Raw genomic sequence first — 17,481 nt, forward strand, 5'->3', positions numbered from 1 at the left:
CAAAGCTATCACTGAAGTTGTAATACAGAGAAATCTTAGAACCTCTTAAAATAAACAGAATTTTTTTCCCGTCTAAGTTTTTGTGAACATGAGCCTGCTTCTTCAGACGCTTATGAATATATCCTCACTACAAGGCATTTCACATATGATAATGAAATTAAAAATAAAGAGGCCATGAAATTCAAGAAGTACATGGTAAAATTTCAGCAGGGTACAGGATAATTGGTACCAAGGTGTGGTGTAGTTATAGTTTATCAAAGACCTCTCACTAACTGTGATAAACCCATTAATGACTGTTAAGACAGCAACACTGCAACTTTCCTGGAAGTCAAATAAAACAAGACTACTTCTGACCAGACCTGTTTAGGAATGCTTCTTAAATTTCTCAAATGAGCCATAAATCCCAGTTATCAGTTCAGCCTCGTGTGTGTATGTGTGTGAGGGATTTATTTCCTAATAACTTCTAATGGAGCAGTTTCCCATTGGAATTTATCGCTAGGTGTTTTTTACTGTTGTAGAATTTAGGTCAATGACATAGTACCCAAATTAAGATATTCTCCCATTGATTCCTGAATATTGTGATTTTAATGTCCACAACTCCTCTGGGAATGCGCTTGGGTCTGGAACTTCTCCTGGAACCAAGAAAAGGCATCAGCTATGCCGTTACTGGTGCCTGGAATATACTTCTCCATAAAAGAGACATTATGAATCAGACAGAAGACCACAAACTACTGAAACAGCTGCATGATCTATTGATCACCCTGACCATGGCCTGATTGTTGCACCAGAATAGGACATGCTGGTCACAGAATAGGTCTTGCCAGATGTGAACTGCTACCAGGATTGGGAAGAGTTCTAGGAAGGTCAGACCCGACTCCCATTGAAAGGGCCAGCGCTATGAGCACCAGGGGCCCGGAAATTATAGACAAAAACAGAGGCTGCTGGAGGCATCAGAGTGAATTTGGAATGTGTCCTCCAGGGCAAGGGGGGACTTCCACAAAGATACCAGCGTAACAGAAACTCCTGTCAGACACTTTCCAGCATGCAATGTTTGAGTGACCCCTCCCCCCTTCCCATCAGAGTGGGTTGCCCCCAACCAGATGCCAGGCCCTCCCCTTCCCTTCCCCCCAGAACCTCAAGAAACAACAACAAACTGATTTTTTCAAGTCAGGCTCACAAAAGCGTACTAACAGGTTCACACATTCACTTGGACCTCTATGATTTGCAGTTCAGATGTTTATATAGATGTTCCTTATTAATATTAAATACATGTGATTTAGCATACACACTTACAGTCACTGTATAGTGGTTTGAGCTTGTTTCTCCCTTGATATGTTGGTCCATTGCTACACTATATTTCTGTGTTTTTGTTTTACACTGATCCAGACCATCGATCACTCAAGGTCATTTTTATCTACTCAGACTGGCAGCAGCTCTCCAGGTTGTTAGGCTGAGGTCCTTCCCATCACCTTCTGCCCAGTATTTTCAGGCCAAAACACCAGGGATTATACCTGGGACCTGCATGCAAAGCAGGGGCATTACCACTGAGCCACGACCCATTTTTCCCTCTCTCTGCCCCTGCCTAGAAAATGAAACTAAGAAATAAGAATATGCACCCAAGACATACCTTACCCAATAGGGCAATAACCGTGTGATTCTGTCAAGAGAATCAACTTCAGAAAATCTTTACTGATTATAGTGTAACAACTTTTTTCTTAAACATCAGAAGTCATCTTTTTATAGCATATATGCTTTACACAAAAGCAGACAAAAGTAAACAGAAAATTTGAAATGCTACATCAATCCGGAGGTGGCATCTTTGGCTGCATTTTATGGATGTTTCATTGAGAACATTGCCTCCTATTTACTTCTGTCTACTTTCAAATCAGGAAAATGGCAGTGAAGGGAGGCTTAATTTCTCTCTCCCCATGGTACTGATCCAGATCAGACCCAGGTGTGTCTGGGAAGGTCAGAACTCACTGATCATGCCTGTCAACTGGTCTCAGGGGCAAACCTGAGAAAAGTGTATCATGTAGTTGGGCACTTAGGATATCTTCTAAGGGCCAAAGATAACCATATTTTCACATTTAATTGTCAGGAAACCTGGAGACTGATGATTTCTTGTCTTGTTCGCGGGGTGTTGAGATAGTTCACTTTAAATTCAATTTAAAATAATTTTCTGCATTTGTCAATAACATCTGAATAAAATTGCTCATAAACGGTGTAATATAACATGCTCTTCTGTTTGATTTTACTTTTATAGCCTCATCCATCTCACTGAACTAGCCAAACCTTACAATGAGGCACAGGGGATAATCAGAAGGAAAGGAGTAGGCTCCTGCATAATGTGTGGCCATTTCTAAATCATCTCTACAAAAAGAGCCAGCTTGACTGCTTGTAGGAATTTAGGGAGTAATAATCCATTGGGTGCGTTGTTCTAGAGGAGCCTGGCTCTGCTCAGCATACCCATACCCTGCTAGACATAAGTTTATATTTCCCTGTGCAGCCATGACAAGTGGATTCTCTCTACTGGCCTCTGCAAGTGGCCCTTAGAAATCTCATGTTGCCTTCTTCTGGCATTCAGGTGAAAGCACTGCTGGATGACATCATGGAGAAGCTGACTGATGAGTTTAACATTCCAGAGCTGATGGCCAAGGTGGAAGAGAGGACACCGTACATTGTTGTGGCATTCCAGGAGTGTGAACGAATGAATCTCCTGACTAGTGAGATCCGGCGGTCCCTGAGGGAGCTGGACCTGGGGTTAAAGGTAGGAGCTGTTTGTCATGGAGTCATGATGATTTTGGTATGCAGTTATTGGGATAGGGGAAGCATGCCGGTTGTGGCTTGTGACCTGCCGGAAGAAGACCAGTGATCTGTGTGACTAAGTGCATCAGTTTTTCTACGTGGGAGTGGGATAAAGTGCCCTTCGCTGCAGAAGCAGCAGCAGACAGCATTGAAGTGGACAGGAATGGCATCCTTGGCATGCTAACCTGTCCACTTGCTTTCTGTCACTCATGCACAGTCATCTTGTGTCTCTAGGGCCTATGTGTTTCCTCTACCCTTGCCCTTCAGCCTTCTATCCTTCCTTCAGATTCTTCTTTGTTAGCTCCTCCTCTGTTTGACACCACTCCTGCAGTCATCTAGACGTCTTCATTTAGCTCAGGAATTATGTGTGCATACAGAGATAAGCAAGGGGAAGAGCTGTACTGTTTTCAGAAATATAACACAAATATATTTTCTTATGCCTCTCTTTTGACTTAAAAAAACTCCTACAAAATATGTAGATATTAAAAAGAAGATTCTGATCACCCAACCACCTCCACTATTCTCAGGCTGAAATGTGGTTATGTTGGTTGCTAATGTCGCTAGCTAAGTTTTGGCGATTCAGCCTATTTGGGGAGGTTTACATTCCCCATAAAGGAAGCAGGAGTGGAGCTCTATCTTCAGATGGAGACCCCGCCTTATCTCTGTTGTTGCATATCTCTTTTTGTTTGAGAGACAGGAACTGGCCATGTTATCAGGGGACACTGTGGTACACTGTTCTCCTTGCTGTTGCGAAGCTTGTATGTCATTTTTCAGAAAGCTCAGACTGGAGTAGTCCTCTCTTGCTCTCCCTTGTTGAACTCCCAATCTCAACTCCCCTGTCAGAAGACCTGGTCCCTAATACTGGATGCAAGCCTCCAGGTTGCAGAGCTAGACTTTGGTTTAATGCTGCTAATCTTGTTCTCGGTCCTCTTGCTGGCTTTTGTGGGTTATTTTGGTGTTTTACTTTTCCTATTTTTAATTTATTATAGTACATTTTGACATTTTTGCTATAAACTGCTTTGAGAACCAGTTATTGACTGAATGTATGGGATAGAAATGGTTCAAATAAAGATCTATGGCACATTCTTCTAAATGAAACATCAAGACTAATCCATATTCCATTTTGACAGATTTAGAATTTTGACCACTGTTTTGCAACTTGCACTCTTTCTCCTGATATTTTTGCAGGGTGAATTAACCATGACCAGTGATATGGAGACCCTGCAAAATTCCATCTTCTTAGACACAGTGCCTGAGTCCTGGACCAGGAGGGCTTATCCTTCCATGGCTGGTCTCTGCAGCTGGTTTGCTGACCTTCTCAGTCGTATCAAGGAGCTGGAGACGTGGACAGGGGACTTCATGCTTCCATCTGTGGTGTGGTTGGCAGGTTTTTTCAACCCCCAGTCTTTTTTGACAGCCATAATGCAGTCCATGGCTCGAAAGAATGAGTGGCCACTGGACAAAATGACCCTGCAGTGTGATGTGACCAAAAGAAATCGTGAGGATTTTACCAGCCCGCCACGGGAAGGAGCATATGTCCATGGCTTGTTCATGGAGGGTGCACGCTGGGATATGCAGGTAAACATGAACATTGAGGAATGGCCACTGGAGGGTTAGATACTATGGTTTGCAAGCGAAAGCCACGGGGCATTTAAATAAAGAAAGTGCAGGTTTGGTCAGTAGGTGTTGTAGTGGAAAGTGCCATCAAGTCACAGCTGACCTCTGGAGGTGGTTTGCCATTGCCTGTCTCAGCGTGGGTTGAGAGAGTTCTGAGATAACTGTGACTGGCCCAAGGTGATGGAGCAGGCTTCATGTGGAAAAATGGGAATCAAATCCAGTTCACCATATTAGAGTCCACTGCTCTTAACTGCCACACCAGGCTGATTGTCATGATAAATAAGGTACAGATTTGGTTAGTTAACATAATTTATTTTAATTACACATTTTGCATTTCGTTGTCACATAATTTGTGTTAGGCTGGGTGAAGAATTTGGATTTCTTATTCTTCTTAAGGCTCAGAGGGAATGTAGTTCTATCTAAAATCTCTGCCAAAAGGAGCAGCTGGTGTAGCTGTCAGCCTTGGAGTTAAAAGACTTAGAATCAAAGAGCTGGAAGAGACCACAAGGGCCATGCAGGAACACACAATCAGAGTATTCCCGACATATGATCATCCAACCTCTGTTTAAAAACCTCCAAAGAAGGAGACTCCATGACCCTCCGAGGCAGTGAATTCCACTGTTGAACAACCCTGACAGAAAGTTCTTCCCGATGTTTAGGTGGAATCTCTTTTCCTGCATCTTGAATCAATTACGCCGTGTCCTAGTCTCTGAGGCAGCAGAAAACAAGCTTGCTCCATCTTCAGCATGGCATCCCTTCAAATATTTAAATATAACTATCATGTCCCCCCTTAACGTTCACTTCTCCAGACTAAACATCCCTAAGTCTCGTAGGGCATGGGTTCCAGACCTTTTACCATTTTGGTTGTCCTCCTGACACACTCCAGCTTGTCAATATCCTTCTTAAACTGTGGTGCCCAGAACTGAACACAGTACTGTAGGTGAGATTTGACCAATGCAGACTAGAGTGGTACAATTACTTCCCTCGATCTGGACACTATACTTTTATTGATGCATCCCAGAATTGCATTGACTTTCTCGTCTGCCATATCACACTGCTGATATGTTCAGTTTGTAATCTACTAAGACTCCCAGATCCCTTTCACAAGTAGTGTTGTCAAGCCAGGTGTCACCTGTCCTATATCTGTGCATTTCATTTTTTTCTGCCTAAGTGTAGAATCTTACATTTATCTCTTTTGGAATTCATTTTGTTAGTTTTGGCCCAGCTCTCTAATCTGTCCAGATCATTTTGAATCCTATTTCTGTCCTCCAGGTTGTTAGCTACCAGTCCAAATTTGGTATCATCTGCAAATTTGATTAACCTCTATTTCATTTTCCAAGTCATTGATAAAAATATTGAATAGCACTGGGCCCAGGACCGAACCCTATGGCACTCCACTACTCACTTCTCTCCAGGATGAAGATGAGCCATTTATAAACACTCTTTGTGTTCAGCCAGTCAACTAATTACAAATCCACCTAACACTTGCATTGTCTAGTCCACATCTTTTCAGCTTACTTGTAAGAATATCATGGGGCAACCTGTCAAAGGCCTTACTAAAATCAAGGAATGTTATGTCCACAGCATTCCTTTCATCTACCAAGTTTGTCACTCTATCAAAAAAGAGAGATAAGATTAGTCTGGCATGACTTGTTTTTGAGAAACCCATGTTGATTTTCAATGATTACATTATTCCCTTTCGAGTGCTTACAGACTGCTCCATTTTATGAAGATCATTACAGATGGTCTTCTTAATGATCTGCTTATCGCCTCAGTGTCCATCAACAGATGTATCCACATCAATAATTTCCTTTTATTTCCTACCTTGGTAATTTCAAAGTACCGGAGGTCAGAACTATTGTATTAGTAGATATCCTGACCCTGCATCAGCCTTAGTGGAGAATGAGCCGTGACTGAGTGGTCAGAGCATCTGAGGAAATTCTGAGGCCACCATGTATGCTGTAGTAATTGGACCCAGAATGAGCGGTATATTTTTCACCTTCCTCTGTTTTTCTTTAAAAACAATAGAACATGTGATTGGTGCATACCTGATCATACTTGGAGCTTTGTTACTGTTATACTTGTCTAGCCATGGAAAGGAAAAAACTGGATGGCAATTTGGATCTGAGTAGGTTTCCAGAAGGCATGCAGAAAACTACTCTCCCCAGGATGGCTTCTTCAGACTGTTTTACATTTTTCATAATTTGTGTTCCATTCAGAAATTTATTCCCTGAAGCTGGCTCTGCTTAGTTGTATTGGGAAGCCACTCCCCCTTGTTCCACTTTGGTAAAAATGCATTTCAGGAATCCAAAGGCCCTTTTTTTGCCTTTGCTCTGTAGCAAGGATATAATCACATGGCCTGGGTCATGGTAAGGGAGCAGGAAAGTTGCACAAGGTTATGTTCCATATTCAAGATTTTCAGTAAGCACAAGTCTTTTTTACTTAAAGAATATTTCAGAGAACAATTCTGCCATCTCTTTCTTCTCAAATTTGCCTTTGGCTGAATGAAAAACAGTAGACAAACCATAATCCCTAGACCTTTGCCCGGACTCTCTTTGACCTACATAAGACTTTAGTATTTTCCCCATTATTGTAGCCTCATGATGGATATAAGTGGCAGTAATGTGTTTGAAAAGGGGACCAGCCCATTGTGGTAGGAATGGGGACCAGTCCATGACAGAAGACATACTATGCTGGGGAGAATCAGGCCACAACTTTATTTATTACAGATTCCTTAGTCTTGCCACAGCATAGGGTGGGGACAGTGAATGTAGCTGACTGCCCAACTACTCCGTGCCCCTTTCCCAACTCACCTTTTGGGATAACTGAGGAAAGAGGATTGGTATTAACAGGTAGTGGTGGGAGCTACCGTTCCTATCTGGGAGGGTGGTCAGCCCTGAGATTGGTTGTCATGCATCCTGTTCCCACAGAGCTCCTTAATGACCCTTTTTAGTCATGTAGGGAACCCACCCTACACAATCTCTACTATGCTTTCCAGCTAATGCCTAAACATCAGCAGCTAGTTTTGATGGCTACACTCTTATTGATAATATAAACACACACACACAAAGTTATACTCTTTCCTGTCGGGAAGGTAACCCTCCCCCCCGGGGGCGGGGGGGGGGCTATTCGTTAATCAAAGCCTGGGATAAAATTATTTTCTGACCCTACTAACCAGAGCATAGCAAAAGGATGTGTAGCCACAATAGAAGTACAATTTGAAAACATGGGGTGGGAGGGGTTGTTGTTGGAAGAGAGCACCTGAATGTTTAGCACACTGCTGGCCCTTCCTATTCAATGTGATCTGCAGATCAAATTGGGGTGCCAATCTTCAGGTGAGGCCTGAAGATTCCTTCAGAATTACACTCAATCTTCAGACTACAGAGATCAGTTCTCCCAGAGAAAATGCCTGTTTGGAGGCTAGACTGTGTGGTATTGTGTCTCACTTAGGTCCCATTCTTCCCCAAACCCCCCCCCTCCCCAGGCTTCACCCTCAAATCTCTAGGAATTTTCCAACCTGGAGTTGGCAACCCTAGACCAGATTGAAACTTGCTACCCTCAGGTCCACTGACCCCACCCTCCCCAGTTTGCACCTGTAGGTGGTGGTGGTGGTGGATAACTGCTGACAGCCAATGCTGGGCCTAGTTGCCCAGAGTCAATCTGCCCCCCCCCCTCCAGGCTCAAATGCTGCTTCAGCTTAAAGCTGAGAGTTTGACTTTAGGAAGGGCAGAGGATCTGCTTGGAATGCAGATGGTCTCAGGTTCAGTCCCCAGCACCTCCACTTTAAAGGATCAGGTAGAGGGCGTTGTGAAAGATTTCCACCCAAGACCCTGAAAAGCTGCTTTCAGTCTGAGTAGGCAATACTGACCAAGGCAACTTCATGTGTTCATGCCATGACCCATGGGTCAACTGGTTCACAGTGGTTGTTCTACTGTTCTTTGTGCACTTTGTCATTTTGGGATAAACAAATCCTGAAAAACAGTAAGACATAGGTACATGGAATTCAGAAAGAGCAGAGAAGTGGGGGGGAATGGCGCCTAAGGCAAAATGCTCTCAAGGTCTCCTGAGAAGTGTAGTTCCCACTAGGCCACTTTTTCTACACCAGGAAGTGTAGTCCCCACTAGGCTGCTTTAAACTAAGTGGGGGGGAAGGGGGAGGGGGTGATTTTCTGCCCCCACGTGACCCACTGGCACGTGCCCGGTGCATGGTTCACCTCCCATCCCCTTATAGCTCCGCCACTGAGAAAGAGTCAAGACTGTGAGGAGGGTTAGACTTTGTGTGCGTGATTGACCCAATGTTACTCAGCAAACTTCTGTGGTGGAGTGGGGATTCAGACCTGGGTGTCCCAGGTCCCAGTCTGAAATTTTATTGGCTATTTTATTAGTAGGTAGCAGCAAGATTTGAGGGCTTTTGACATCTCAGGGAAGAACATTATTACCAATTTCCCAATGCATTATCTGAAAGTACTTCTTTCTCTACTGCTAAATGCTAAGCAACAATACTGGCATTCTCTTTTTGTGCCTGAATATTCATTCTTTCTCCCCAGCTGAAAAGGGGAGGAAAGACATTTCTAGTCTATTCAAATCGACCCATTGATTCTGTCCTGTAGCTCAGTGAGCTTTTCTTGTGGGTACACACATGGGGGACAATATGAAGAATTAACAACTCAGCTATATGCATTCTGTATTTCTGGGCTGCGTATCCACTAGAAATTAATCCCTTGGTAAGAACTTCAGCTCTGAAGTTCAGAGTAATCACATTGGGGAGCCATGCTACTCTGCAAAAAGAAATTTCACTGTAAGGCGATGCCGCGACAGCTCTAGCCAAAGACAGCAATTCCGCTATTGCCCTGTGTGCAGATGACTCTACAATATTTATGTATGTATTCATATTACTGTGTGGGTGGTTTACATTTATGGACCCATCCATAACAGCCACCTACTTAACAAATGAAAACCAAACAGATTTTACAAGGGCTTAAATTCCCTGCTAGCATGAATTTGCCGAAGGCAGATGAATTCAGTGTGGAAAGAACCTGGCTCCTTGTAGGAAAAAACCCTGCAGAAGAATTGACAAACAGAATTCTGTCACTTAGTTGCTCATTTGGGCTCATTTTTCCCATCTCTTCATCTTCTGTTGTTGGCAAGGGAGAGGGGGATTTTTGAAAGCTAGTGGTTTTGTGGAAGTCAAATAATGAGGACTATACCAGTGGCATTTTAATGGGAAAGGTGATCTTCCTGGACAGGAGCTTGCCTATACTTCAGTCATGAAATAGCGCATACCAATGCTCCTGAAGGAGGCAAAAAATTGAGTCCCCTGAATTATTATCTCCCTACATTTTGTATGTTTGTTTCACATATGGTGTTGTGGCATGTGCATAACAATGGGTTAAAATTATATAGATTATATAGGTTCGTGTTCCATGACCTAGGATTTGTGCAGCTCACTACCAAGTGTACATGCAATGTGACACATGGATTTGCTGCCATGTAATGTGTAAAGCTGCTATGTGAAGCATTTGGCAGAACAGGGACAAACACCAGCTCAATCCTCAGAATATCTATTAACATACATAAAGATAGAGCTGTTTTTTAGGAAATCTGAAATGAATCCAATTCCTAGAAGCTATATGATGTCCTTAACTTACAGTGGAACTCCACACACTATGAATACAGTAACAATATTTGTTTTATTGTGGGGAAGCTGGGGAATGAAGAGGAGGGGCTTAGTTACTTAAAATGGAGCCTGGGGCTCATCCTGGGCACCATGCTCCCCCACAGTTGCGCCCCCATTTCATTTGGGACAGGGGCAGAGTTAAACACCAGCAATCAAGGCTTGCCTGGCCCCCAACCTCTTCATGAAGATTGGGAATGGGACTAGCTGTGCTCACCCTACCCCCATCTCCATGAGGAGTTCAGGTGTGGTGCCAGCCAACTGGGCCCAACCTCAATCTCCATGTAGAGATCGGAGCAGCAAGGACTGGCTTGATCCTGGCCTCAGTGAGGCTTGGATCCAGCTTTAAACTGCAGACTTCCAGGGAGGCCATCCACCTCTAGCTTTATACTGTTGGCTCTGCTTCCCAAGCTCCACTTGACCGGAGGATCAAACAAGCCCTTGCCGCTCCAGTCTCCATGAGGAGATTGGGGTGGGGTCAGCCAGCTGGTGCCACAGCCAAACTCCACATGGGGTATGTGTGTGTGTGTGTGTGTGTGTGTGTGTGTGCGCGCGAACCTGGCTGGCTCTGCTTCCCATCTTTACATGGAGATTGGGGGCAGGACAAGCCCCAGTCACTGGCGTTCAATTGCACCTCTGCCCTGAATTCCACAGGGGGCTCCAGATGGGGGCACAGTTGCAAGGTAGGACGCAACCCTTAAATGTGCCCTAGGAAGTGGTGCCTGGGACTCCAGACCCCTGTATCCCCTTAGCTACACTACTGTTGACGAGTAAAAGCTAGGGAACAAGAAGGCAATTTGGAGCAGTGAAATGATGAGGAAGGGAGGGCTAAATCTCACCTGCTAGTTCACCATTTCCCCTGGGGTTTCAAATATGTTTGCAAGAGTAAACATGTTTATTTCTATAAGAGGGAAAGTGATCAAAGATAGGGTGGTGTAATTTTGAGCAGAAGAGTGGGAAATGGTCAAGCGTCTGCAGCCCAGACATCCTTTCTACAAATTATCCTGTCTTTAAGGTGCTTTTTCATATAAGATAAAGTTATCTTGAGCTCTTTTGTTTTAAAAAACAACATATTAACGATGTGCAAGTGTGACCTCAAAGTCTACGTTTCCTATTTCAGGATGCACTGAAGAACCCTCTGAATGCAAAGTAACACTGAGATCTTTCCACATTTTCAATTTACCACTAGTGCACAGAACACTCCAACAGTCTTGGGTGGGGGGGCGGTACTATTTATGTTCATTCCATTGTCATTTGTTGCACAACACCTGCCTGGCAAAAGTTCTAAGATCATGAACTGGAAGGTGTAATAGGTACAGTTTTGGATTTAGGGAAGCCCCATTTGAAATTTCTGTTCAGCTGTGAAGAGCACTGTGCAACCTCAGGCCAACAGGATTCTGTCAGCCTAAACCATCTCACAGAGTTGTTCTGAAGACAACGTGGGAACAAGTCCATGTACACCATTTTGAATTTGTTGGAGGAAGAGTAGAATGCATACATAATAATTGCTAAGGAACTACCATGTGACTCTGACAGAATGCATGTTGGCATGCTCGCACAGCAACTGTATGCCAAGTAAGCAGCAAAAGTGGTTATTTCCAAGTCAGAACTTCTTTTGATCAACTGGGAGATAAACATGCAAATAAAAACATGAATTACTGCCATGGAGTGATCTGAGAAAGATTGAAAATGTTGTCAGCCTAAAAATAGAAGGGATATTTCATGGGAAATTGATTTTCTTTGTTTCTTTCAAACAAGGTTCCTGCTTAGAAAATACTTTGAAAAATTAAGGACATTCTGTAAGTCAAAATAAGTTGCCATACCCCAGTTCCCAGAAGAGATGTTGTTGCAAGGATTATTGAATATTTACACATTGCTTTAGAAAACTGAAGCTCTACAGACACTATCTATTACCAGAATTACCTTAATATAACAATGTACATATTGTGGTTCCAGAGACCATGGTTGCATACTATTGTATGTGCATCTCAGAATGCAAATGACTTTCAGAAAGTTATATCTTATGGCTTCTATATTGCAATGCAATATATGGATGATGTGTCTAATCTATGGTTCATTCATCTTCAATGAGAGGTTAACCCCTCTGGCACTTGCTGTTTTGCTCTATTTGCAGCTTATTTTTGGTTCCTTGTACCCGACTCTTCATCTGCTATCATTAGTTTTCTTAGCTCCACCTAGGGATAGAAAGTTTGTTCCTTGGGCAGTGAATGCAATGATTGGCCGCAGGATATTTGATTGACAGTGGAGTGTCTCATCTACTGAAGTTAATAGTTGGTTAGGTTTCAGTAATTTCTAGGTTACATAATCGGATTGTTTTACACTACTGCCTATTTGTTCTGCTTGGTCATTCTTTTGCATTCAGCTGCACTTGGAATTAGCAGCAGAGCATTGACACGTTGGTAGTTAAGTGAAAGTGCCAGTTAAGTGAAATGATATAGTATAGCCTCATCCCGCCATGTCTTGGAAGCTAGGAAGGGTTGGTGCATTGATGGAAGACCACCAAGGAAGACTTTGCAGAGGAAGGAAATGGCAAACTACCTTTTCTTAATCACTTGCCTTGAAAGCCCTATGGAGTAGCCTGAATTGGTACACACACACAGGATGTGCCATTGGAATCCTTCACTTCCTCATTATTCTGTCCATGTGGTGGTAGGGGGGCATTTTGATCATGATTCTACCCCTTCCTACAGTATGCTAACATAAGTGATAGCATTTCTCTATTACCTTTGTGCCACAGCACTATATCACTACTGCCCTTCTTGTGCATCTCTGATATGAATCAAGGTCCCAGGCATCTATAATTTTGCTTAAAAGACCCAGTTCTAAATCTCATCTGTTCTGTTCCACTATCAGCTAGCCCTGGTGTTCCTGGAGATAAGGCTCACATTTCCGTACAATTACTTGTTTTTAACTCTCTGAAAGACAATATATGTGGCAGCATAACTTGTAATGAAGGGTCCGTATGGATTGTTTTGCTGCCTGCTCATTGCAAAAGTCAAATCCACATTTGGCAGTCTACCAGCCAGCCTACCTTTGGCAGTTTTACAGTGGTGAGATTCGCAGGAGTTTGAGCTATGCTCAGTGTACAGAAAAGTGATCACATGAATACTATGTGTCAAGGAAACTGCACAAATCCACTGAGCCCCCATTGTCAATGAGGCAAGTTGATCATTTGAACTGACGCTTGGTAACTGAGTAACTCAGCTGGAAAAAGTTCACGGTCTTGATCAGTTAGCTTGGATATTACTCTGACAGAATCAAATGCTCCAAGGATCTAGCAGAAATGTAGGTCAGAGAACAGGCAAATAACAGGTAATGGGAAATAGTACATAGTATAAAGACAGGAGACAGAAACATGTGGGTGCATCTATAAGGATACAAGAAATGGAGCCTCTATTAATCTCACATTGCTTTGCTATCCTCTACAGGCAGGTTTAATTGCCGATGCCCGCCTGAAGGACCTGACTCCATCCATGCCAATTATTTTCATCAGAGCCATCCCTGTTGATAAACAAGACAACCGCAATGTGTACCCTTGCCCTGTATATAAAACCCGCCAACGAGGCCCAACCTATGTCTGGACCTTTAACCTGAAGACTAAAGAGAAACCTTCCAAGTGGGTTTTAGCAGGAGTAGCACTCCTCCTACAAATTTAGACTCCAACTCAAACACCCTTTCCCCTGAAGATACCAGCCACAGATGCAGGCGAAACATCAGGAGAAAACCAGCAACACTTCCAAAAAAAAAAAAGCTACTGTGCCTTCTTTTGGATATTTTCACAAATTGAATTAACTCAAGGCTGGTTCACATCGGTACTGTTCAAAAGTGACCTTGAATGTGTAGACAACCTTTATATGGGTGTCGAGTAATTCTTGTGGTATGTTAAATGCATGTATAGCTCAACATAATGTATAACATAAACCCCACATTTATCCATGTACTGTGTAGCCAACCTAAGACCTGTAGCAGCGCAGAGAGTGAGAGAGAGAGTCTTTCTCCTGGAATGCTGCTCTGTCTGACCTGGCATAACAGTGTCCTGAAATGTATAAGTCTGTTTCAGAAACTTCATATTGGGACTGTGTCTGGCAAGAGTGCCTCAAGGGCTTCCCCCCATACCCACAACTTCATGCCTGGCCCATACTCAGGAAATAACATTTGAATATGGAAAACAGCACCACCTGGGCGAGACCAGTTCTTTTGTATTTGTCTCTTAATCTACTCAAGAGTCTTCTGTGACTCATCTCCTTGTGACCATATATGTTGCAAAACCCATTAAGGGTTGTCACCTGCTTTGTCCAACACCTGGCAAAATCCCATCAAAGATAATGGGTCATCAGCTCAATGGTCAGATACTCAAGACCATTACCTCACCTTGGAACAGCAGGAAAAATCCTTTCTGAAAAGGATTACATTTGCCCAAGACATGCTTTTGTCCTATAAAAGCATGTCTCAGACCCCAGTCAGTTGTTCAATATTATCACGCCACCATGGTGGTTGGTAATATTGTTCTATTAGCATTGATCATCCAGAGCCTAGTCATCAGGTCTCTGTTTCCGGGTCATCACCTACAAGACTGGTAATATAAACTTTGATATCCCATCCCTTCTCTCTCTATATCCAAAACCTGTCTTTCACCTCTAAATTATATCCTAGGAACCCTTGAATGTGGTTTTTTTTACCCCAGTTATTGAGTGATATAGCGATCAAGGTACCCAACGCTCCTCAAGCAACTCTAAGGGACATTGTGCTCTATAGCTAATTTCTCCAACCAAAGAGGGTTGTTGTGTCCCACCATTTTGGGTAACAACTGGGTTGTAAAGTAATCAGTTGTAAAGTGACCATGCATTGGCTATTTCTTATAAACAAAGGTACACATATAACATGTGAAGTGGGCTAAGATGAATACACCATCCCATTGTAGCATGGGAGGGGAGCTGTAGTTCAGTGGTAGAGCATCTGCTTGGCATGCTGAAGGTCCCAGATTCAATCCCCAACATCTCCAGTTAAAGGATCTGGCAGTAGGTCATGGGAAAGGCCTCTGCCTGAGACCCTGGAAAGCCTCTGCCAATCTGAGTAGAGAGTACTGACTTTGATGGACCAAGGGTCTGATTAAGTATAAAGCAGCCTTACGTGACCATGTGAACTTGCATTCATGAATGAGCCATCAGAGTTCATGAATCACTGGAACAGATAAAGGTTCCATATTAGTATTACCTCAGTCACAAAGTAGGGTGGATTTGATTTAAATCAAATCAATTTACATCACAATTTAATTCACTAGTTAGTAAGACTAAACTTAAATCATTGTTTTCTGCAAAAGTTTTCATCATGTTGTTTCATTTCAGGCCACCAAGCCTTTGCATTTCTTTGCTGTGGTGTTTGCAAACGTGGCTGCCTTACCCCATAGGTAAAGGAAGTTCATTAAAATGTTCCCAAATCAGGTCTGTTGTATGGCTTTATTATAGTTTTTTCTTCTCCAGAAAGAGAATAACATGGTAAACCTCAGGTTACACACACAAAAATCCCAGGACTTGTGGAGTATCCTGCTCAAAAGGTTTCACTTTGATTTTTACTGCTTGCCCCTCCCTCTTCATACTTAGCTCCCTGTGGATATCCGTTTCACTCCAAACACTCGATTCCTTGAAACTTAGTACTCAAAGGTAAGGGATAGATTTCCTCTACAAAGATTTTCAAAGGAACAATGGGATTAAGATCCTTTCCTCAACTCTGTATTTTTTAATAACATTTTTGATGTGATGTAGCAGCATGTTATCTCTGCAGACACAAATTCAGAGTTTTGAGAACTGCAAAACCAAGTATGTGTGATAATATTTTCAAGATTGAAAAATTGCCCAAGATAATCTTACAGAATCCTCTGGAAAAGGATGACATTATGAATAGATTAATGGAATTCATTTACCAACAAAACATTTTATGAATATACAGCTTTATGTTACATACCGGTAATTGAAAACTAATCCTTATTTCTCCTTTGGATTATAAAGCCTAAATTATAAAGCTTAGATAGAAAAATCTTCAGATAGATTTTTCCTCAAAACTTACTTTATTTTTTAAAATTTGATTTAAATTTTAAAAACCTGATTTTCATTTTTTTAATCATGTACTTTTATCCACGTTGTCACAAAACTTGCCAATGAAACCAGTTCACAAATTCACTAAATGAAGAATTATCAAGGAATACACATGCATCCGTGAACGAGTGTCAAGGATGGGTATATTTGCCTTGTTTTCTCCGTGGCCTACCCATGGCAGCCTGCCTGCTGTGTTCTGTAACTTCTAGGTGTTTTATGTTGAAGTTTAACATTTTACTGGATTGTCATGTGTGGTTTTATTTGTTATTTGTAAGCTGCCTTGGTACCCAAGCTGGGAGAAAAGCAAACTAGCATTCTAAAATAAATAAGAACATAAGAACATAAGAACATAAGAACAAGCCAGCTGGATCAGACCAGAGTCCATCTAGTCCAGCTCTCTGCTACTCGCAGTGGCCCACCAGGTGCCTTTGGGAGTTCACATGTAGTGGGATGTGAAAGCAATGGTCTCTGTGGCTGTTGCCCCGGAGCACCTGGACTGTTAAGGCATTTGTAATCTCTGCATCAAAGAGGATCAAGATTGCATAAATCAACTTCTCCCTCCATAAATTCAAGTCCAGCCCTTTAAAGCTATCCAGGTTAGTGGCCATCACCACCTCCTGTGGCAGCATATTCCAAACACCAATCACACGTTGCGTGAAGAAGTGTTTCCTTTTATTAGTTCTAATTCTTCCCCCCAGCATTTTCAATGAATGCCCCCTGGTTCTAGTATTGTGAGAAAGAGAGAAAAATTCTCTGTCAACATTTTCTACCCCATGCATAATTTTATAGACTTCAATCATATCCCCCCTCAGACGTCTCCTCTCCAAACTAAAGAGTCCCAAACGCTGCAGCCTTCCTCATAAGGAAGGTGCTGCAGTCCCTCAATCATTGTCGTGCTCTTCTCTGCACTTTTCTATCTCTTCAATATCTTTTGAGATGTATGACCAGAACTGAACACAGTACCCATGTCGCACTACAGCTTTGTATATAAGGGCATGACAATCTTGTAGTTTTATTTCAATTCTTCCTACTATCCCAGCATAGAGTTTGCCTTTTCACAGCTGCCACATGAGTTGACATCTCATGAACCATCAACCAAGACTTCAAACTCTTTCCTGGTCTACAGGACTGATAGCACTGTCCCTGTAGCATGTATGTGAAGCTTGGGATTTTGCCCCTATGTGCATCACTTTGCATTTTATACATTAGAACTGCATTTTGCCATTTCTTAGCCCACTCACCTAATTTATCAAGGTCCCATGTTCTCCTCAAC

General features: G+C 42.6%; 1 protein-coding gene across 1 annotated transcript in view; it reads left to right on the top strand.

Annotated features, from left to right (window-relative positions):
• Positions 1 to 15,556, top strand: part of LOC125427841 (dynein axonemal heavy chain 9-like) — a 176,736-nt gene extending 161,180 nt beyond the window's left edge. The window contains 3 exon segments of the mRNA XM_048487396.1: positions 2,585 to 2,767; positions 3,994 to 4,383; positions 13,545 to 15,556. Coding sequence (XP_048343353.1) covers positions 2,585 to 2,767; positions 3,994 to 4,383; positions 13,545 to 13,772 — 801 coding nt within the window. The 3' untranslated portion in view covers positions 13,773 to 15,556.
• The last annotated feature ends 1,925 nt before the right edge of the window (positions 15,557 to 17,481 follow it).

Source organism: Sphaerodactylus townsendi, linkage group LG03 (genome assembly GCF_021028975.2).
Source record: "Sphaerodactylus townsendi isolate TG3544 linkage group LG03, MPM_Stown_v2.3, whole genome shotgun sequence".
NCBI classification, from domain to species: Eukaryota; Metazoa; Chordata; class Lepidosauria; order Squamata; family Sphaerodactylidae; genus Sphaerodactylus; species Sphaerodactylus townsendi.